We start from the raw sequence: 22,568 nt of genomic DNA, 5'->3' as shown, positions 1-22,568 counted from the left end.
AAATTGTAACAAAATGATTGCTCACATGTGAAGTTAAAACACCAAGCCTGTTGGGGAAAATTTGAATTTAGCCTGATTTAATCAAATTGAATTCATTTGGTGAGAACTTCCAATCAGAAGTAACACATTGCAGAACCTAGTTGCACTATCATCCAGCCAAATCTCTTGTAAGGTCTCTTCTGGTAAAACCATTAACTCACTTTCTCATGTTATCTCAAATGACTGTAGAGCATATAAGATTGATTACTATTGTGTGAGATGAGGAACAACTGTTTTCAAAGTCCAATCCTGGAATATATGGGGGGTGAAATTGCTCTTAAGCCCTTGAAGTTGAGTCCCTGTTTGCTGAGTTTGTTGCTCGCCATCATTGGTTTTCAGCAAACTGGAGATCTGGCTGGGGTGGACAGGGAGATTGGGTTTCACCTCTGTCTTAGGAGGAATAGTCAGGTGCTGATGTCATGCACTCTAATGCGATGCAGCTCTTCCTCTCAGCGTTTGATCTGGACATGCTTGTGTTCAAAGCGTGAAAGTCATATTTACTTCGGTGCCTGTCTCTTGGTCCTTCAGGGGTTTGTTAAACAAGTCAAAGGAATCATGACACTTAATGTAGTAGTAGTAGTAATAATAATAATAATAATAGTAATAATGGCATCATTGTTCATATTATTATTATACTTTGATGTATCCTGTCTTTTTTCTGGCAGGAGGGACATGGGGAGATGGGCTGTATGTCTCTCTGTGTGGGTGCTGTTTCTCACACTCTACTGGACCACTGCCCATGCTGAAAAAGGTAAAATGACCGTAGCACTGCCCCCCACCCCTGTGATTGCCCTGCCATTCTTCACTCAAACAGTATAGAGCAGTGTTTGCTAAATGAAGGGTTGGGACCCAAAATGGCCCGTGGGAGTGTATGAGGTGGGCCCCTGGGATGAGTGTGTAGTCCACTGGGCTATGCTTGTATGTGAATTGGAAGGGTCCCTGAAAGGTACTACATATCAAATTTGGGTCAGAAGTATTTCTAATTTGGGTTCCGATATTAAAAGGTTTAAGAACAAGTGGTGTAGAGGATGGATGTAAGGTCTGGATACTGTAGGATTTCTGTGACTGTGTGTTCATGTTGAGTCCTTTATGCCCCTCTTTCTCCAGTCAATCGCTGTCAAGCTGCTCAAAACTCCAACTGCTCAGTATGCATCCAGACTGGGAAAGGCTGCTCCTACTGTTCTGATGAGGTTAGATTGTGTGATTATTAGACAACATGACAATAAAAGTGGATATAATTACAATTATCTGGACACTGCATTTCCACCAGCCATTTTAATTGTTTATCAATTGCAGCGTTGTTTACATGATAACACATATTTAGCTAATCTTATCTGGCCCCTGTAGTACTTTAAATAAATGACCAAATTGGCCATGTGTTCTATACACTGTGTTTCTTATGCCTGTATCTGTGTCCTGTTTGGATACAGATCTTTGATGCTCCACGCTGTGACTTGTATGACAACCTGATGGATAATGGCTGCAAGCTTATCATGAGCGTTCAGAGTGAGAGGGAAATGAAGGAGGTAAGAGGGGTGCCACCAGCATGCAACAACGATGTCACAGAACAAACATGCTAGAGCATGCGGTCTGGGGGACAGCGTATGTGTTGTTACCTGGCACAGATGTGAGTATGGTGTGACCCTGCTTGTCGCCTGTACTGTGCTCCTGCAGTTTAAGCAGATCAACACCAAGCTGAAGCAGGCACAAGTGGCTCCTCAGCTAATGAAGATGCGCCTGGTTCCAGGAGAGGAACAGGAAGTGGAGATGCATGTCTTTGAGCCTGCCAGGGGTCCCCTCGACCTTTACATTCTGATGGACTTCTCCAACTCCATGTCTGACGATTTGGACAACCTGAAGAGGATGGGGGCTGAGCTGGGTACGGTGCGGTGGATATCTGATAGCTGGTGGATGTTCTATCAAAGTCACATTTTTTCAACAGACGTTACGGTGAAACAAACATATCATCCTCTTGATGTTGCAATGTAAGTTGAAGTGCTTTCCTCCCATGTCGTTTGTAGCTGACCTGGTGGGAAAATTGTCAGATGATTATACCATTGGCTTCGGGAAGTTTGTGGACAAAGTCACGGAGCCACAGACCGATATGAGGCCTTCAAAGTAAGAATACACAGATGGGTCATCTTTAACACATAGACACTGACACTAAGCACAGACACACATGCCTGCATGCATTTCCGTGCGTATCTTCAGATGATTGTTCTTTGATTAGCCCGTTCTCACTTCTGTCATTGTCACCTCTACACTCTTGCAGACTGGCACAGCCATGGCCAAATAGTGATCCCCCCTTCTCCTTCAAGAATGTGATTAAGCTCACCAACAACATCACATTCTTCCGTGACATACTTCAGGGGGAGCGTATCTCTGGCAACTTGGATGCCCCAGAAGGAGGATTTGATGCCATATTACAGGCTGCTGTGTGCCAGGTACTGCAGCTCTGAAACTCTCAGGATTGTTATTATTGTCCGTGTGATGTCATCCGATTTGCATCAATGCCACTGAATAGAGCTGTCCACCTGCCTGTTGCAATTATCAGGAATTATTTTATGATGTCTTCTGCTATTTTAAGAAAAAAACAAACTCTGTTAATATTGCCTCAGTACTGAACTTCCTGGGTGTTTTTGTGTTTTTACAACGTGTCAAGGACAACATTGGCTGGCGACCCCACAGCACCCACCTGCTGGTCTTCTCAACAGAGTCTGCGTTCCACTACGAGGCAGACGGTGCCAACGTGCTGGCTGGCATCCTGCCTCGCAATGATGAAGCCTGTCACCTGACGAAAGATGGCACCTACACGCATGACACTTTGCAGGATTACCCGTCTGTGCCTACGCTAGTGCGGCTGCTGGGCAAGCACAACATCATTCCCATCTTTGCCGTCACCAACCACTCCTACACGTACTATGAGGTAGGTGGGGCTGGGCTGATATACAGTATACTGGCTTTGGCAGGACTGTGTGAGATTGGGCTGGGTTTTACTTTGCTGGGACAGATAACCTGTCCTTTTACAAAGTTTGACGTGTAGTTTGTTAAGTGGGTTGACACAGACTTCTTAGAGTTCTTTGGGTTGCGTGGCCAGAAGCACTTGTAACAGACGTCTTCCTGCTTGTTGACCACTCTGTCTTGCTCATTAATACTGGCACCCCAAAGCTGGATCTCAGTTTTCTGCCATTTTTGAGGGTGTCTGTTTAACCTCTCAGTCTGCATGCACTCCCTTTAACCTAAACACTCCAAATCCGACCTGTTACTTTCTGCTTCCACATCCCTGTCTGCAGACCTCTCCGTCTCTCTGGAGTCTTATCTCTCTCCTTTCCCCCTCTGCTGAAATCCTGGCAGTTACTCTTAATAAATACCTCTTCTTCTCTCAACATATTTCTTCTTTTCTGTTATTTTTTCTTGCTTTGCCCACTCGAGTAAAACATCCAGAATCCATCCGTTTCTAACTCCTGGTTTAAGTTTTATGCTGTACACATTGTTACCCAGGATTTGGCAATGTTTCATTTGTGCTGTAGTAGTTTGTCACTTTTGCTGTTCATTTTCTGTACCTTTATTTCTTAAATGTACAAGGATTTTGTACATTTAAGAAATCATTGCAGGAAACCCACTGTTTCCTACAATGATGCTAATTTTATTGTACCTTAGCTCTGGTCTGACCTGACCTATCTGGCTCAGTAATATTACAATTTTATACATAATTGAATGCAATTAATATTATTTATTTTAAATTATAATGGATAAGGGTATCTGCTAAATGTCCTCTATCTATCTTCATATTTTTTATTCTATACTATTACTGATAATACTACAATGCCATTATTCAGGATGCTACTTCTGACATACATCCTCCTCTCTGTTTGCATTAATAGAAGTTGCATCACTATTTTCCTATTGCTGAACTGGGACAATTACAAGAAGACTCCTCCAACATCTTGAGTATCCTGGAAAGTGCCTTTGAGGTAACTTATTTTCATGCATTCGTGTTTAGTAAGCAATAAAACCCAACAACGGAAAACTGAAAGAACAGTTATAATGTGAAGAAAGTATTCCTGCTTACCTGTGTACTCTGTCTCTCTCTCATTCTCTCTCTCGCTCTCTCCTTTGTGTTACTTTGTTCTACAGAATATCCGTTCCAAGATCAGCATCCGTTCTGAGGACAGACCCAAAGCTGTGGATGCACAGGTCCTTTCTGCTACTGGCAGTTCGGCTGAATATAACACCTTTAAGATTACACCAGGAAAAACTGTAAGTAATATCGTTGACAGTCAGTAGTATCAATTCTACAAGTGCAGAAAATTAAAATGGGTTTACTGCCACATGCTCATGCACTCCTTGTTTCCTTACGATGTATGACATGGGTTTCTTTTTCTCTTTTCACTCAGGGCACCTTCAAGGTGAAGGTGAAAGCTCTCGAGAAAGTCGGCAACCAGCACGTCTGCCAGCTGTCAGAGCAAGACAAAGAGGGAATAATGAGAATCAAACCAACAACATTCAGCACCGCCTTCAAAATTGACGCCGGAGTTCTCTGCCAGTCCTGTGACTGCGAGAAGGTAAGAGCTGCGTAGAGAGAGAAAGTTGTGGAGTAAGGAGGAGAAGAAGGAGGAACGGACATGTATGCAGATGGTTTTGCTCAGAGTGGAGGGCAGTTCTGTGATGGTTTGACATGAATGTGTGAGAACTGTGTGCTTTGTGTTCTATGGGCAACATGTAGGGTGTGTTTTTGTGTTGAGTTGTGATGGACTGTGTGTGATTGGGTGAGACTTAACTCTGTGCTCCCTGTTGGAAAATGCAGACGCCTATAAAGAAAGCTGAGAGATGCACTGGGAATGGAGATCTGATCTGTGGGAAGTGCCATTGCTATACAGGCTGGTGAGTTATAAACTGATTCTAATATGATTGAATTTTAAGAAGGCGTTGCAGAGCATATTTGATGTCCATGCAACAAAGTGATAATTTTTCTATAAGCAAATGGTTTTGTCATTTCATTTGAACTGATGTTTGTGCTTTGCTGTTTTGTGATACTGGTTAACAGGATTGCACTGAAAATGAGGGCAACTTTTAAGCCAAAATATTTTACTAATCACTATGATTATAGTGGAAATAATATTATTTTATCAATGACCAGATGAAAGCACTATATGTCCCTAGTCAGAATTGTAAAATATGAAAAGAAAGGCAAGTGCACATCTTCCCTTATATGAAGATTTATATTAAACATTGTACATTGTCCCTGACAAATCAACTGAATAAAGTTAATAAAAGTTGAAGAAAGATTCAGGGTATCCCTATAATCTTTTTCTTTGATGTGAAATTCAACATGTATTATTTCTTATTCCGAATGCAGCAGCTGCCATGGTAACTGTGGTGCCTTCTGTCTGCAGGCTGGGGAGTTTCTGTAACTGCTCTACTGGAGCCACAACGGGCAACCAGGGCTGCATTGGGCCCGACATGAAGCTGCCCTGTTCAGGCCGCGGGGACTGCCTGTGCGGCATCTGCGTCTGCGGCTCCACTCAGTATGAGGGCCCCTTCTGCCAGTACGACAAGACCCAGTGCCAGCGCGTCGGGGGATTTCTCTGCAATGGTAGCACTTCCCTCTCAGACAATGCAATGGCCTAGGGTCCTTTAGACAGGAACATGCATACTCTTTTCTGTCTTGCTGTGTTATTTGGGTGTGCGAGTGTTTTTTGTTTGTTTGTTGTGTACATTAGTGGTTTCAGTTATGAATTTGCCTCTGCAGATCGAGGCACCTGCTTCCACGGTCAGTGTGTGTGCGAGGAGGGCTGGGAGGGGTCAGGCTGTGAGTGTCCCAAAAGCAACCAGACCTGCCTGGACTCCAGGGGGGTGAGAGCTACAACCGTCCCGTTCTTTCTTCCTTCACATCCGCGTGTGTCTCTCGGGCTTTGTGTCCCTCTCTTCTGCAATCTGCACTGAGCCCCTTCTATTCATGGCGCTACCAGATAAAAGTAATTATCTCAACGGTCATTTCATTTGCTTTTGTAGGGTCATATTTTGTATGGCACATGTTTATGGGACTTCTTAGATTAAAAAAAATTCTTTATGGTTTGGAAATTTGGAGCTATGCAGTTTGAGATTTGTTTGATAAATCAATGTCAAATTCTCGGATTTTACTTCTTTTTCTTTCAATTTCTCCATTCCCGACATTTTGAACACGTGTTGTGGGCGTGACCGAATGTCTCTGTTCCGTTTCCGGCCACAGGGGATCTGTAACGGGCGGGGCGAGTGCAAGTGTGGACGTTGTGAATGCCACGACTCCACAATGCTTCTGAGCGACATCTGTGAGGCCAATGTCGAGGTGAGTGAAATATCTGTCTATGCAAGTTTGTGTGTGTATGTGCATGTGTGTGTGTTCGTGTCTGTGTGTATTCTTGTAAAGATTTACCTGGACATGCCTACTGCTGTACAGTTACGTATTTTATCTACTACAATGCGTTAACTCGGTGTGTGCCCTTCTCTCTCAGGCACAACTGGGAATATGTGAAGGCACACGCAGCTGTGCCCAGTGCAAGGCCTGGAAAACAGGAGACAGGAAGGGGGAGGAGTGTAAGGGCTGCCCCTTCAACATCACCATGGTGGATGAACTCCAGAAGAGTGAGTGAAAAGCGCTCTGTAACTCAGGCCTCCGTCTGCAGTGCGCACTGAAAGCAGCTGCTGCTCTACTTCCAGTTGAGTTGTTTGAGGTGCGGTGACAGTGTCATCTGCTGTGTGTATTCACAGAGGAGGATGTGATCGAGACCTGCACTTTCCGAGATGAGGAAGATGACTGCACCTACCACTACACCGTGGACTATGCGGTCCAGCCCAATGATGTGAACGATGTCCAAGTGCTCAAGAAGAAGGGTGAGCAGTCGTGTGTGCAGTGTGTCTGTGATATGAGTGCGTATTAACGTGTGTGCGGATAAGTGTGTGCGTGTATGTGTGTGTGCGCGCGTACGTGTGTATGTTTGTACACGTGTTTGTGCTTGTGTGTGCATGTGCATGCATCTCTTGCATGTGTTTGTGTCTGTGTTGTTGTAACTGCTGCTGTGTTGCTGTGCTCCAGACTGCCCCCCAGCAGGCTTCCTGTGGCTCATCCCCCTCATCATGTTCCTCATGCTGCTACTGGGTCTGCTGCTGCTGTGCTGCTGGAAGTACTGCGCCTGCTGCAAGGTACAGCTCTCACATCTACAGTCCCCATACCCAACACAGCCCCCACACTCATAGCCCCCACATCCACAGCTCCCATACCCAACACAGCCCTCACATTCACAGTCCCTACACCCATAGCCCCCACATCCACAGTCCCCATACCCACCACAGCCACCGCATCCACAGCCCCCATACCCACCACAGCCACCACATCCACAGCCACCTGTCCTGAAACAAGCTGCCATCTCTGTTGTTCACCTTAAACCAACCAACCATACTCCTGTCTGAACACATGCTGCATACATCACCTCTGTCCACCATCTGGGACTGTTTGATAGAACTGCCTCTAGTGTTTAACTGAAAGATGTTGTCTTCAGTGTGAATGTAGATCATAATGACCAAGCACTGCTTTTTTTCCCCTCAGGCCTGCCTGGCATTGCTGCCGTGTTGTGGTCGAGGTGGGTGGTTTCCGCACTGTTTAGCTGAGTGAAGTTGCAGATGAGTACATATCTGTAATCACTGGGAGCACTGGTGCGTTCCCTCTGTGCGAGTGCTTGTGCTGTGCATATGACAGCTGACGGTGCGCTGTGTTTGCAGGCCGTATGGTGGGCTTCAAAGAGGACCAGTACATGCTGCGTCAGTCTGCCCTGACTTCCAATGATCTGGACACGCCCCTGGTGCGCACTGGCCCCCTCAAGGGCACTGACGTGGTGCGCTGGAAGATCACTGACAATGTTCACCGCTCGCCCAACCACCCGCTGGCCCAGATCACGCCCAACCCCAAGGAAATCCGTGAGTCCCCCAGACTGCACCTCACCCTCTCAGCAGTCCTTACTGCTTTACTGCCTCAGCACCTGAGAAGGTCTGAGACGCTGTGCACTACGTATGAGATGCCATGGCATGTTCCTGTGGGGTTTCTCATAGCACTTCGTGTTTGGATTTGTTTGGTACAATCACCTGCAGTTAGTGGCCCAAAGAAACTTTACTTGGGTGCATTAGCAATGCTCGGCTAAAATATCAGCAGCTGACTGTATCAGCGGTGTATAACCTGGGAACTTAAAAAGAAAGGAACAAGAGATGGGTAGAAGAAGCACCAAATTTTTCTCTATCTTAACATTCTTCTGCCCCTTTTTTGTCCTGCTGAACAAATTTTGTTTCAGAGTTCTCCTAATTCTCTCTCTCTTTCTCTGTCTCTCTCTATCGCTCTCATTCTCTCTCTCTCCACAGTCCCACACCCTATCTCTCTGCGACTGAATCGTGCGTTCACCGAAAACCTGTCCCGCCCTGAAACCCTTGATACTGACATGCTCCGCAGGGAGGTGGACGACAGTGTGAGTGGAACTTTACTGTGTACCGATAGTTTTGTGGAGGGCGCCTCCTTTGGTGACTCCCTGGAATGACTATACTGTGCCTTCTCCATATTGCAGCTTAATGACATCTACAAGCAGATCCCTGGTGCTCAGAAGGTTCAAAAGACCAAATTCAGGTGAAGTGACTGTGGCTTTTTTTAGGATGAGACAATGCATAAACACTTACAGTGTGGTGATCTGTGATAGACTTGTAGCCCGGTTAGAAAAACCTTCACCAACACTAACCTTTGAGGATGGTTCCATCTCATACTTTGCTGTTTATTTTTATTCCATTTTCAGTATTCAGTTAACAAGGATTATTCTTGTTTTCTATGTTTTATCTGACATACTGAATTTTTCTTCTCTTTTAGGACCCAGCCCAATGCTGGAAAAAGGTAATGGTACATTTACTGTAAAAGAATACAAAAAGTGTACTAAATGCGCTGAACAAAAACATTAAAAACTTAAAGATAATATATAGTATGAAGAGAATATTGTGTACAATTTAGAATACAATCAAAGTATACAAAATGTGAGTAATCCATTATAGGCCTTAAAAAGTCAGTTTATTGGTTTTGCTAAAAAAAACAAAAAACAAACATAAGATCAGAACAGAATAAACTTTTGACTGGAAGCTAAATTCATGAAAGTGCAGTCTTGTTTTTGTTTCATTTATAGGATGTGGGAGACAAATTATGTTGTGTTATAAAAAATGCAAATTTTAGATTTTGTGCAAAATTTTGCCATATGTCAAATAAGCTTTGAAACTTAATGGAAGCATAGGCAATGACCAATGGAGAAACAAATCAGCCAAATGAGCCATTAAGAACAGACAGGCAAGAGAATAATCAAATGAACAGTAACTATGGCTATGTATATGATTTTGACTATGACTATAACAAGGACCATGTAGTCAAATGTAGTCACAGTCTTTACCCATATCTGCCTCTCCACTTCCCTCCTTTAGGCAGAACAACACCATTGTGGACACAGTTCTTTCAGCACCCCGCTCCACGTACCCTGACATTGTCAAACTGACTGAGAAGCAGGTCCAAGCCGCTAACTTTGGGGACCTGAAAGTTGTTCCCGGCTACTACACTGTGGCCACAGACAGAGGTTAGATCCCATCTCCAGGTGCACACACGGTTCCCTTGCGCTTGGCAACAGGGAGAACAGGCTGCTCCCATGCGTTTGCTCTTTCCCCTCACGGTCTCTGCCCGAATCTGCTTCTGTAGAGGCAACAGGAGCCGTGGAGATGCAGGAGGGCGTAGAGTTGGTGGACGTACGCGTGCCTCTCTTCGTCAAGGATGAAGATGACGATAAGAAGCAGCTGAAGGTGGAGGCCTTGGACGTTCCCCTGGGCATTGCTGAGATCGGCCGCCGCTTTGTCGACATCACTATAATCAAGGAGCACGGTGAGAGCCGTCTCTGAACTCTTAATCATCTCAGCCGACCCCGGCTGTGGGCCTAGCTAAAGCACATTTCTGCTCCCTGCACATTTATCTTACATTCATACAAAGCATTACTTGATGTACTATTGACAAAAAAATTATAAGTGAAGTAACATGTGGTTCTGATTTGGATTACTCTAAGCCATTGGAATTGCTGAAGCATGTGCACAATGAATGATTATCAGTGGGTGGTGCCACCTGGTGACCTCTGGTGCCCCCTGGTGCCTGATGTTGTGCCAGCACTATGTGTGTTTGAGAACCTTAACACAGTGTGCTCATTCTCCTCTCCAGCAAAGAGTGTCCTGACCTTCCTGCAGCCTTCCTACACCTATAGCCGGCTGGATGGGGTGGCAAACATCCCCATCAACCGTGAGATCATCGAGGATGGGCGCACGCAGGTCACGTATCGTACCCGTGACCTCACTGCCAGGGATAATAAGGTAACTCACTCCATGCCATCAATTTGGTTGTGTTTTTGTTTCCAATACAGTGCTTTATTGTCACTGGCTGTTTTACTCTGGTCTTATTGCTATAGGCTGTTTTACTTTCCTGTCCTTCTCCCTCCCTCATCTGACTGGCTCTTTTTCCACCTCATGTTTGTGTCTGCAGGACTATATTGGAGTGGAAGGAGATCTGACCTATCAGCCAGGGGAGACCCAGAAGACCGTGCCCGTGAAGCTTCTGGAACTGGGCGAGGATGACTCCCTCCTGGGCGAAAAGCAGGTCAAGCAGTTTGTGATGGACCTGAGCAATCCGCGACAGGGCGCCAAGCTGGGAAAATACCCCCGCACCACAGTCACCATCACTGACATGCCAGGTGAGCAGAGTGAGGGCCATCTCAGTACTGCTGATTATGCACTCTTCAAAGACCCATTGCTAAGACCCATAGTTGACAGTAGTCAATGTGTGGAATAGCCTGTTAGGTCATATCGTAGAGGCAGAAACTCTGGGCACTAATTTAGTCAGGAAATGGTAAGTATTGTGTTATGTTATGTTATGTTAAACAAAGTAATGGCCATGCAAATGTAAATTAAAACTAAAATCAGGTTATCAAGGCACTTCACAGTGGTCAGTGCAGTAGGTAAAACCACCTGCCCTCTCCCCTTTGCTCCTCTGTTGAGAGCAGAGCCCAGTGTGGTGATGTTTAAGAAGGGCACGCAGAACTACACAACCTTTGACCCCAGCTACTCCGTCCCCGTTGTGCGGACGCGCAACCAGGAAAGCCCAGCCACCGTTCATTGGCGTACCCGCAAGTCCTCACGCTTCGACCTGTCGGGCATTCTCAAGTTTGCCCCTGGTGAGACAGAGAAGAACGTGGTAATTGACCCACAAGCCTATCCCAGCCCTATCAAGCCGGAAACCTTCCACCTGGAGCTGTTTGACCCGAGCAGCAATGCCACCATTGGGGAGAGGAAGACCACCCTCATCAATGTCACTGACCGTGGTGAGTGGTCATGAACTGGACATACAGTATTTTGGTCACTTAAAACCCCTGCACATCCAGAACAAAACATGGCCCTGTGCTCCTTCGATTTATTTCTATCAACATGAATTTTCTATCAACTTTCTTTAAGCTGTTGACATAAACAAAGCTACACCCTAGGCCCTAACACGAATGCTCTGTTCACCTCCTCTCCCTCAGGGGACAACGCCATGCAGACGATGGGGTTCGTCAGCCAAGTTGCCCAGTCACCTGGGGGACGGCTTTTAGCCCCAGGTAACATCAAAGCCACTGCCACAGGACCCAAAAATATCCGTCTCAACTGGGCTGTTCCATCTGGCAACCCCCTTGGCTACAAAGTAAGACTTATGCAGCTTGCAATCTTTTTACATAAAATTATGTTATACAGCTGAATATTTACTGAAGCAATTCAGGTTAAGTATCTCTCTCTCCTGTTTATTAATGTTGGAATCCGTCCTAGAGTGGATTTCCTCTTCTGTTTGTTTAACCTTAATGAATCTTCCATCACTCTTCTCAGGTAAAGTACTGGATCCAAGGAGACCCCGAGGCAGATGCCCAAGTGATCGATTGCAAGAACCCACAGGCTGAGCTGACCAACCTCTACCCATATTGTGACTATGAGATGCGTGTGTGTGCCTACAATGCACTGGGCGATGGCCACTACAGTAATGTGGTTCACTGTCAGACAAAAGAGGACGGTATGTCAAACCCCGCTGTTGCTGTAAAGCCAATGTTGTGGGTCTCATGTATTTCTGACCATGCCTAATGATGTTTCTCTCTGGTCAAGGAAGAACTGAGTGAAACCTTTACGGCCCTGTTAATCTTTGATATTTCCTCTGTGGAAGCAAGCAAGAATGTCAAAATAGATTAAAGACTTACGTAACACCAGCAATCTCTGAAAGTATCGTTTCTGTCTGCACTTTTCACCCATGACTTTCTCTTCTCATCTCCCTCCCTCCCTTTCAGTTCCCAGCGAGCCAGGGCGTCTGGCCTTCAATGTAATCAGTCCAACTGTCACTCAACTGAGTTGGGCCGAGCCAGCTGAGACCAATGGCCTCATCACTGCCTATGAAGTCACTTACACACCCATTGATGAGGATGGCAGTAAGGGGCTTTTGGTTTTCTGCATCCTTCCCTCCATGGATGTGCACAACCATGGCATTTTTAATAGAAACACTCTGATTGTTGCATCTCCTCCTACTGCATTGTGTAGCTGGTGACACCTTGTCTCCACTCTTGTGCATTGCAGAACCCACAGGTCAGACAAAGAAAGTGAAGATTGACAACCCCAAGAAGCGCATGCTGTTGATTGAAAACCTGCAGCCCTCACAGACATACATCTATAATGTCCGTGCTTGCAACAGTATTGGCTGGGGGCCGCACAGAGATGCCACCATTAACCTGGCCACACAGCCTAACAGGCCCATGTCCAGTAAGTCCAGTGAGAAGATTGAACAATCTATGGAGAGAAGGAAACCCCAGCAGAATAGTGTGAAGGAAATTAGAAGGCTAGTTTCTCCTTAAGTGAACAGAGTAGATGTAGAAGACAGAGCAGACCACCAGAACACTGGAAAGGCTGCTGCGAGTAGTGTAGAAGAGGAGAACTGTAGAACTGTGTGAAGACTGAAATGCAACTGAGCTCAGCATGATAGGATGCGATTTAATTATTGCAGTGGATGCATTGGATTATGCAGCAAGACAATGATTCGTAACACAGAAACAAGGCCAGATCTGAATGGCTTAAAAGAAACAAAAGGTTTGGAGTGGCTTAGTCAAAGTCTGACTTGAACCAAATAGAGATTCTGGGGCAGGACCTTAAACAAGCATTTCATGCGCAAAAACCTATCAATTTGTTTGAATTGAAGCAGTACTGCAAAGATGAGTGGGCTAAAATTTCTCTGCAGAAATGTGAAAGACTGATATCAAATTATAGGAAGCATTTGGTTGCAGTTATTGCTACTAGGTGATGCAACCAGTTATTAGGTTTAAGGGAGAAATTACTGTTTCACACGGGTGATATGGGTCTTGGAAAACTTTTTTCATGAAATAGAGGAAATGTTTTTAAAAAATGTGCTTTGTGTTTACTCAGGTTCCCTTTGACTAATATTACATCTTGTCTAAATGTCTGAAACCACTGAGTGTGTTAAATATCCAGTACTCGAGGAAATTGCGAAGGGGACAAATACTTTTTCACAGCAGGGTAAAGAGCAGCGAGGAAATAGCAGAAATGTTATCGTTAATCACATGGCGCAATGTAATATTCAGTCGCACGTTTGTGATGGATGGTAATAATTATTCACTTCGTGTTTTTCTTACCTCTGATCAGTTCCGATCATTCCTGACATCCCCATCGTTGATGCGGAAGCAGGTGACGACTATGAAAGCTACCTGATGTACAGCAATGAGGTCTTGCGTTCCCCAGGTGACAGCAAGAGGCCCAGTGTGGCTGATGAAGGTTGGTATAGTTCCCTGTTTATACACCACAAATACACCTACAGTATAACACTACATCACATTATAACACTATAATATCTTATAGCCTGCTAATCTGTAGTTTGTGCCACACTTTGGCCTGATTTACCATACTATTTTCAGTATGCATTACAGTATATTTGAATACATTTTATAAAATATCTGATATGCCGACTGGATATGGATGTTTCCTGCATTAAGGCACACCACATACCCATTTGGCATTCTGTGCAGTGTCCATAGCGCCTCCAATACACGTGGTAGGGTGTGTGGCATAGTACTACTAAATGGTCTGGAAATGTAGCACTTTTGTAGAAAAAATCTGCGATGTGGTGAGGAACAGGTGAGTTTCTGAGTAAAGTTTCAAGTGACTGGCAGCTACAAGCCTGGAACCTTAGTGTCTGTTTTCCATCTCCATCAGTCATTATTTGCTAAAGCACAATCACAGCATACAAGATGACTGAGAAGACAGATACAGAAGAGCACAAATACAAAAAGCTGTATCACTGTTGCAACTTACAGATACATTCCATTCCCCAACAGCAGATTGAAGTCTCTAAGTTGAAAGTTTTGTCATTTTTTGCGTGGATTCAGCAGGTTTGAAATGATGCCTCACACTGTCTTCTTCCATGATTTCAGTCCTGATTTCTCAGCTTCTTTTCAGTATTCAAATGTCTTCATGCTGGAGTTTTGCCACCCAACCACAAAAGAGTTCCTTCATATAAATTAGGAAACTTCTGAACATGCTGTTGAATTCAGGCTCCTTGTACGGTTACACACTCATGTCCTTGGTTTTTATGTGGCCACACCTCCGTCAGAGTCCAGGATTGTAATGAATGAAGGTCTTCATTCTGCCACTCAGGCCCTACCAGCCTCCTCCTCTCCATTTCACATTCCCCCAAATTATGCCCTCCTGCCCTGCTTAGCTAAAAGCCAACTACCCAGCCAGCCCAACCCATCAACCCCCCACCATGCTTGCTTGCTTTCCTTGAAAAAGGCTTGCGCTGGAAATATGTTCAGCTGGTTGGTGAGGACCTGGACCTTCGCAAGGTTTCCTGGAAGCTGCCAGCTGATGTCATCCCCCACCGACTCAGCACTGACACAGAGGGCAGCGATGAGCCACCACACCCTCCTCGTGCCCAGACCCCGCTTCAAGGTGAAGACCAACCTGGTAGACGCATGCCAGCCTCTGCCAAGCCTCCAGCTCAATGCCAGCGCGCACCCTTGTGCTCCCCCAGCCTCTTTTCTTTGCAGACTAGCCTGCCGGATCGCAGTGCTAGTCTGCTGCTCTTTCCGGCCTCTCCCTCGTGACTTGCCAAGTCAAAGCAGGGATCTTGCCGGCATCAACTGCTCCAGACCAGTTGATGATGGAGGAATCTCCATAGATGGCTGCACCTCTCTCCCCCCAACCCCCATCCCCTCGCTGGAGCAGAACTGGGAAGGAGGAGGCTTCTAGTTTTAGCACTGCTGTCCCACAAATATAAAGGCTTAGCGCTGCTGTAGCATTGGTGATACGTCCGTGCGGAGGAGGTTGTGTGGCCTTATTGTGTGCGTTGTCTTGTTGGTTTTTTTGCTTTGGTTTTTCTTTTGTTGTTTTGTTGGTGCAGCGTTGCTTCCCTCCCTTCCGGACCCGCCAGCCTGAGTGTTCATTCTGTCACTGATGTTGTGTTTTACAGATCAGTTCATGAATGGGAGATGGGATCAGAGTTTCTTGTACCCCGGAGCCTCAAGTTCAATGACGCGCAACATTTCATCCTCCAGCCACACCCAGGTCTCCCCCCTCTCCCAGCTTAGCCCCAGCTATCACGGAGCAGGGGGCAGCATGAACATAAATACCACCACCACTTACTTATCTGGACAAGGTAACCTAGCCTAAAGGCATTCACCGTTATTTTCCTTATAAATCGGAACCCCCAGCAGCTTGATTTGAGAACTCATGATCTATGATAAACGAGGCCTTCTGCTTCATTACATTCATAGTTTATAACTGGCTGGCAGGTTCCCATCAGATCATTTCTGCAACAGCACTGCCGTTTCCTGTCTTAGTATCCTTTGGTATTGTTCCGTTCCCTAAATCAGGTCTGTAGAAGATTCTGTCAACATGGCCTGATGTTGACTAGGGTTGAGTCTTTCATCTTTTGGAAACGCATTCAGTGTGCTTTTTCCAAGAAGAGAAAAGTAATTGTTTACTTATTTAGCCTTGCCCTCTATGATCTTGCCTGCTAAACGTCCAGGTGAAAGTTAACTGGCTAATTTTTAATCCCTTGATTGAACATTATCAGGTAACTGGAGTAACTTGCAACTGAACCCATCGCCATTTCCTTCTGTGTGCAGGGGCTGTTATTTGCAACTCATTGCTCAAGAATGCTGACAAGATAGATAGAAGGAGGGAATATGTCGGCCACTTAATGGCAGAACATAGTTCTGTAATACAAGAAAGCACCCCATGCTGTATACTACTGCTTGTGTGCTATGTGTCTTCATGTTCCATGTTCGCTTATACTATTTCCTCACTCAGAGTTCCATTCAGTTACCAGCAACTTAACTTAAAAACGTAAACTCTGAGAGCTGAGATTGATGCTTGAAACACTTATCTTGTGCATTAGCCTGCTTTCTCAATGTGTGCCTTCAGCCTTCTAATGACATCAGGCTGATGATTGAATCAGCAGCACCGGTTTTGAACAGCAGGCAGAGACCTAGCTGCTCACCGCGATGTTCAGAATCAGCCCTGATGGCCAGAATACCTGGGGACAGAATCTGAACCCATTCCAGTGAATAATTAGGTGTTTGTAATAGTTTGCGATATAATAGGTCAGAGGCAGTAAGGAGCATGATTCCAGATCTTAGGGCTCTGCAGGTCACTTGAGGTTGCCGTGTTGAGAGAGACTCTCGGGGAATATTAATTTTGAATCAGCCTCCTTCATCAAGCTGCTAAAATAGCAGAGTCAGCCAAACTCTCATGCAGTGATAGCTGACTCAGCTTTACCACCATTCACAATTCATTTTCTCCTGCTAACACCCGCCTGCTCTCCCTATCTCCTCTCCATCAGGGAAACCCATCTCAAGCAAACAGGGAGTGACGAAAGTCGGTGGGTTGCGCACGGAGGAAGTGGTGATGAGGAAACGCTCTGAGAGGGGTTACTATGACAGTGATGGTGTGCGAGACTCCATCGTAATGGCGGACATACCTGAGTTCCCAGACAGTCTAGGTACTATGTGCTCCCTAAATCTTAAAGGTTAAGGGTGGGGGATCCATGTTTGCTTTATTTCTTTCTCTCCTCTGCAAACTAACATCCTGAAAGAGTCTTGGGGTAAATTACAACATCTTGGCCATAGTTTTTGAATCTTTCATAATTCATTACACTCAGCCATATTATACACTGTAACAGCATGTTTGAGGTGAGATAGACTTTCTTCCTCATTTTTCTTGTACTTTTTATTAGATTCATTGAAAACATACGTTTCTCCTAACTGTATTTTTGGTACTGCACTCCATGACAGTTTTTCTTCCTCCCTTACTGCCGCTGTTTGCAGAAAGTTAAAGTGCAAACACAATTACTCGCCTCACAGAACAAATATTTTCCTATGGGGAGTTACAACAGCAGAGAGGAAGTTCAAAACTACCAGACGTGAGATAAGGCAGTTATCTCACTCTATGGCAATAAAATTTTGAAAGAAAGAGATATTTTTCTTTTTTGTGCATGGGGGTCAAGTGGCCTCATGGATAGGGGGCTTTTTGGTTTTTCGAGTCATGCGTGCTTTGCTCATTGCTCCTGCGAGACCTCTCTGCTGACTGCTGCTCATTTCCTCCCCTACTCTCCCATCTTTTTTTGCACACTACCCTTATTTCAATTCCAACCCACTCCCCACCCTTCACCTCTTCTTAATTCCTCTCCTACGACCAACCCTTCTTCACTCCATGCCCCCTTAACCTCCCCTTGCCCTCCCCTGCCCTCCCCTCTCCCTCCTCTGTCCTGCTTCCTGCTCCCTGCTATCTCAGGTGTGTCTGGCTACAGCAAGACGCTGGTGAACTACAGCGTGGGTCAGAGCGGCAGGGCGCGCACGCAGTCTGAAGACGTCAACGACGCACTGCAGAACCTGGATAGGGTGCTCCAGGGTGAGTGCACACAGCCCATTACAGCCCTCTCAGAGAATGCACTCCTGCCCAAAGCAGGGTTAGCCTCAGGGACACAGGGAGATATCACAGCAGCAGTACTAACTGAGCTGTACATTTGAAATGAAGGTGAAATTAATTATATGTTGTACTTTTGGACAGGGTGAACAGCATTTTGGAAAACAAAACATTGTGAAAGAGTGGATGAAATAATCTTTGTGATTCTGTTATTTTCATACCGAAACATAAATAAATCTTATTTATTTTTACACTCATTTATTCTTGCAAAATTTTGGCTTCTATTAAAATAGGTAATTTATTTAAACTGGAGAGAGTGCGAGGGTCAGTAATGGGCTATGTGTCGCTGGACCTGTCTGTGTATTTTCACATATTTTTTTTTGTGTGTTTCCATTTATTGTGAATATGCTGGGTGTGTGTGTGTGTGTGCTTATGTATACATACCTGTGTGTATGTGTTTTCAACTTTGTCTGTGGGTCTGTGAACACATGTATATGTCTCGTGGAGTTTTGTGTTCATATGTGTCAGTTTGTTCTGTGTATCACCAGTACCCAAGCTTGCCATTGTGAGTGTGTGCTGTCCCCGCAGTCAATGTGTCCTTCCCTCTCCTCTCTTGCTCTAACCCTGCCTGTGCCCTGCTGCTCAGACCCCAGGCTGACCCCAGGAGTCCCAGACACACCCACTCGGCTGGTGTTCTCTGCCCTGGGACCTACTGCCCTCAAAGTCAGTTGGCAGGAGCCTCATTGTGAAAGAGATGTCCTGGGCTACTGCGTCCTTTACCAACTGCTCAGTGGAGGTTAGTGCTGCGGGATTGAGGTAGAACCCATTGCCTCTATCTTTCACCATGTTTTTATTTAGCTCTTTAGAATTCCTTATTTGTTTGAATGGTACATTTTCTTTATCTTTTATGCTGAAAGCTTGTAAAATGGCATTTTTGTAAAAGAAAGATTGTGCAAGGCTACCTAAGACTATGCCTTGGTTTAGAGTTAACTGCCCCTGTTAGTGCACTCCAGTGGTATCCAACCCTGTACCTGGAGATCTGCCATCCTGTATGTTTTCACTCCAACCCTAATTTGGCACACCTGACTCACCTAATTAACATCTCAATAGGATCTATTGCTGTTGAATTGATGTGTGTTAGGGTTGGAGTGAAAACCTACAGGATGGTAGATCTCCAGGAACAGGGTTGGTTACCACTGGTGTACTGTATGTCCTACTTTCCAAGTAGTGGCAGAAAGCACAAAGAATTTTTGTAACCTTCCTAACTTTCTAACCTTCCTTCAGGTGAGGTGAAGCGTATCGAGGTGCCCAGCACTGCAGGGAACTCTGTGGTGGTAAAAGACCTCCTGCCCAATCACTCCTACATCTTCAAGGTCAAAGCACAGAGCCAGGAAGGCTGGGGTCCCGAAAGAGAGGGCGTGATCACAATTGAATCTGCCGTGGATCCCAAGAGTCCCCTCAGCCCTGTGCCAGGTGACGCCCCCCCTCCCCTCTTTCTCCCTTGCTCACACGCTTTCATCTCCTTTGTGATCCTTTTCCTCCCTTCCAACCCAGTTCTTCTGTACCGTTTTCCATAACACGGCACTCCTCCTCTTGTCCAGGATCCCCGTTCACCCTCAGCACCCCCAGTGCCCCCGGTCCCCTGGTGTTCACTGCCCTCAGCCCCGAGGCTCTGCAGCTCAGCTGGGACAAACCACGCAAGCCCAACGGGGACATCCTGGGCTACATGGTCACCTGCGAACAACTGCATGGGGGAGGTGAGGCCTGCTGGGCCGAATGAGCGTTTCACTCCATCAGTCAGTTGTTTTGTTCAACAGCTTTTCTACTTTTTCTTTGGGAAAATAAATCAGTCATTTCAGCGGCAGCCTTCCACAGCAATACTGGGACAGTCTTACAAACTCTTACATCATCAAGTGAAACATTTTATGAAACTCTCCCTCTGTCAGGCCTCTTAGTACAAAGCATATTCCCATCAGACTCATACATAGACAGTATCTGTTGAAGTGAGTTTGTACTTGTGTTTGAAACTGTGTAATTTCTCCTGCACTCACTGATAGGTCTCACCCTTCCTTGGGCCACAATGCACAGGGCATGTCTATGATGTCTGATTGTCCCTTGGGTGGCTCTCCATTTGCAGGTGATGTCCGCTCCTTCCAGGTGAGCGGAGACAACGCAGAGACCAGCCTGACTGTGTCTGACCTGACTGAGAATGTGCCCTATAAGTTTAAAGTCCAGGCCAGAACCACACAGGGCTTCGGTCCTGAGAGAGAGGGCATCATCACCATCGAGTCCCAGGATGGAGGTATCCTCATGACATAGTTTTCAGCACTGATTTCTCTGTCCACAGCTGAACTTAGCAAAACTTGTGAATGTTACTTGTTAAATGCTTTAATAGAAAATGTGAATGAGGGTAGCCCTCTAAAACCATTACTTTTTCTGTGTGATGTTTCAACCCAAGTGAATTTTAATTAGGTGGGTAACATACTCTATTCATTCCCTTCTCCCTAGGTAACTTGTCCCAATTCAGCAGTCAGGCAATGACAAGGAGAGACGTGTTCCATCTTCCAGGAGAGATCAGTACTCGTACCAATGTCACTCACACCACATTTGACGACCCCTTTTTAACAGGTACAGCGATCTCTATCTTTACCGCTCTGTCACATGAGAAACAGCTAGTGCTAACTGTCTTATGACCTCAGCTGCTCCTGGTAAAGCAGCTTATCAGCCTCTGCAGCATGCACACAGACTCACTTACACTTTTGGCTCTTTCACCAGATGGAATGATGATGTCCACGCAGCACACAGAGACCAGGGGCACAGTGACCCGACATGTCACCAAAGAGGTGGTGAGCAGGGGCGTTGTGTCAGGAACCAGCATGACCAAAATGGTGGAGAAGTTCTACGAGGCCTGAGGACTCCGAGCCCTCCAGAGTGAAGAGCGAACCTACGGCCTCTGCAGCAGATCATTACCAGCCGTCTCTCCCGAGGAAGGAGGGGGAGGGGGAATCTCCGAAATTTACCTCCTCAGTCCTCTCTGTCTGTTACACCCAGAGGAAACCTTGGCATTGCCCCCCTGCTCTGGGATTTCTCTTCATATCTCACCGTTACTTATATTTCTGTCTTCTCTAATGGGGGTGTGGGGGAAACATTTGCATGAGTTCTATTACTCTCAAAAAGAGCTTCCTTCAAGGGTAATGTTTGACCCTGGATTTGTAATGGGCCGTTACTCAGTCTCGCTGAGGCACTGGATTAGCCTGTCCAGGTTATGAGACGGGTCACTCTGACACTGCCCTTGTGAGATTAGCTGTGTGGCGGAGCCCTGGAGGTGGAGGACCTATCAGGCAGACGCAGAAAGCGAGGTCCTGAGCTGGAGGAGTTCCAAAAATACAACACTGGAGAGGGCCTCTTCAGAGTTATTACCTCCCAACATCACAGTGATTCATGTTTTAATTTCTAGCTGTGCTGCAGTCTCTGCTCAGTGATCCTGTAAGGATAGCCATTAAAACGTACCCTGATTTCAGTCTCTCTGAAGCCGTCTGAAATGAAAGACAGAAGTCCCTTTTGATCCATTTAAAACCGAAGCTGCCTTTACCACCGTAAGTCCCAATTCTCATACCAAATAACTCAGCTGGCTATTTAGAATTATAACTAGATGCTTTTTTAGAATGGAATATTGCAGTGTTTCTGACTGTTGCATTATACAATTAAAAAATTTATTTTTCTAAATTCTTGAATGACGTCTCAGAAAAGGGAATTTTATAGCTCTTAATTTTTTTTTGTATATAAGTATGACATTTTTAATTATGTTAAGTAAAGCTTGGGGGCCATGCATCCTTGTGAAATACTGTTTGTATTTACTTTGATTGACTATTTTACATTGTCTATATTGTCAGTGTTCTCCTGGGATATTTAAGTGGAGTAGTTCTGAAATCAATATGTTGTAACTGATACAGCATTCTGCCAATTGCCAATGCAGTAGTGCAGATTCACAAGATAAAATTGCACATTCACACTTTTAACCAGCATGTTGGTTAAGTATCATTGCTTTAGCAAAAATATCTATATATCCATATATATTCTGACGAAAGATTGTATTTTCATGACACATATGGCTACATTGCTTTCTGTTACTCTGCTAAAGACACTAACTGCCAAAAACCTTCAGTATGCTCAACATTTTAAAAAAACACAGAGGAAGACCCATTTCTGAATGTCATATAGTAAAAGTATATAGGCAAGTTAGCAGCAGTCTGCATTTGACTTAAGTTGTGTTTGCTATCCCACCAACATTTCACTTGAATACCAAAAACCCAAGGGTAAAACATGTATTATTTTATTTTAATTTGCAATAAAATACAGTTATAATTGATTTTGTACACTGAAATATCTACATATTCTCTTCTGTGAATTTGGTTTTTATTAAGCATGTCAAATATATTGCACTTGTAATAAAAACGATTGTGTGCTTTTAACAAGAGTTGCTGTTTACTGTCTTTACTAGC

General features: G+C 45.2%; 1 protein-coding gene across 3 annotated transcripts in view; it reads left to right on the top strand.

Moving 5' to 3' along the window:
- The window catches only part of itgb4 (integrin, beta 4), a 28,414-nt gene extending 5,871 nt beyond the window's left edge, over positions 1–22,543 (top strand). For 2 of the 3 annotated variants that reach the window (XM_035402608.1, XM_035402607.1), the window contains exons 2-42: positions 705–790; positions 1,147–1,229; positions 1,470–1,565; positions 1,714–1,918; positions 2,061–2,157; positions 2,312–2,483; positions 2,702–2,965; positions 3,924–4,013; positions 4,177–4,299; positions 4,437–4,604; positions 4,847–4,923; positions 5,436–5,635; positions 5,792–5,895; positions 6,272–6,367; positions 6,534–6,663; positions 6,790–6,912; positions 7,115–7,221; positions 7,625–7,658; positions 7,798–7,992; positions 8,428–8,531; positions 8,628–8,686; positions 8,921–8,944; positions 9,517–9,665; positions 9,785–9,964; positions 10,292–10,440; positions 10,610–10,817; positions 11,127–11,444; positions 11,643–11,800; positions 11,980–12,160; positions 12,429–12,566; positions 12,712–12,894; positions 13,789–13,917; positions 15,611–15,796; positions 16,985–17,143; positions 17,935–18,051; positions 18,713–18,862; positions 19,351–19,539; positions 19,668–19,823; positions 20,204–20,368; positions 20,575–20,694; positions 20,842–22,543. In XM_035402608.1, coding sequence (XP_035258499.1) covers positions 712–790; positions 1,147–1,229; positions 1,470–1,565; positions 1,714–1,918; positions 2,061–2,157; positions 2,312–2,483; positions 2,702–2,965; positions 3,924–4,013; positions 4,177–4,299; positions 4,437–4,604; positions 4,847–4,923; positions 5,436–5,635; positions 5,792–5,895; positions 6,272–6,367; positions 6,534–6,663; positions 6,790–6,912; positions 7,115–7,221; positions 7,625–7,658; positions 7,798–7,992; positions 8,428–8,531; positions 8,628–8,686; positions 8,921–8,944; positions 9,517–9,665; positions 9,785–9,964; positions 10,292–10,440; positions 10,610–10,817; positions 11,127–11,444; positions 11,643–11,800; positions 11,980–12,160; positions 12,429–12,566; positions 12,712–12,894; positions 13,789–13,917; positions 15,611–15,796; positions 16,985–17,143; positions 17,935–18,051; positions 18,713–18,862; positions 19,351–19,539; positions 19,668–19,823; positions 20,204–20,368; positions 20,575–20,694; positions 20,842–20,978 — 5,802 coding nt within the window. In that variant the 5' untranslated portion in view covers positions 705–711 and the 3' untranslated portion in view covers positions 20,979–22,543. The remainder of the gene's footprint in view (positions 1–704; positions 791–1,146; positions 1,230–1,469; positions 1,566–1,713; positions 1,919–2,060; positions 2,158–2,311; positions 2,484–2,701; positions 2,966–3,923; positions 4,014–4,176; positions 4,300–4,436; positions 4,605–4,846; positions 4,924–5,435; positions 5,636–5,791; positions 5,896–6,271; positions 6,368–6,533; positions 6,664–6,789; positions 6,913–7,114; positions 7,222–7,624; positions 7,659–7,797; positions 7,993–8,427; positions 8,532–8,627; positions 8,687–8,920; positions 8,945–9,516; positions 9,666–9,784; positions 9,965–10,291; positions 10,441–10,609; positions 10,818–11,126; positions 11,445–11,642; positions 11,801–11,979; positions 12,161–12,428; positions 12,567–12,711; positions 12,895–13,788; positions 13,918–15,610; positions 15,797–16,984; positions 17,144–17,934; positions 18,052–18,712; positions 18,863–19,350; positions 19,540–19,667; positions 19,824–20,203; positions 20,369–20,574; positions 20,695–20,841) is intronic. The other variant, XM_035402610.1, reaches the window with a different exon arrangement.
- The last annotated feature ends 25 nt before the right edge of the window (positions 22,544–22,568 follow it).

Source organism: Anguilla anguilla, chromosome 2 (assembly GCF_013347855.1).
Source record: "Anguilla anguilla isolate fAngAng1 chromosome 2, fAngAng1.pri, whole genome shotgun sequence".
Classification (NCBI taxonomy): domain Eukaryota; kingdom Metazoa; phylum Chordata; class Actinopteri; order Anguilliformes; family Anguillidae; genus Anguilla; species Anguilla anguilla.
The sequence above is the reverse complement of the archived record's forward strand: the minus strand, read 5'-3'. Positions and strand labels throughout refer to the sequence as shown.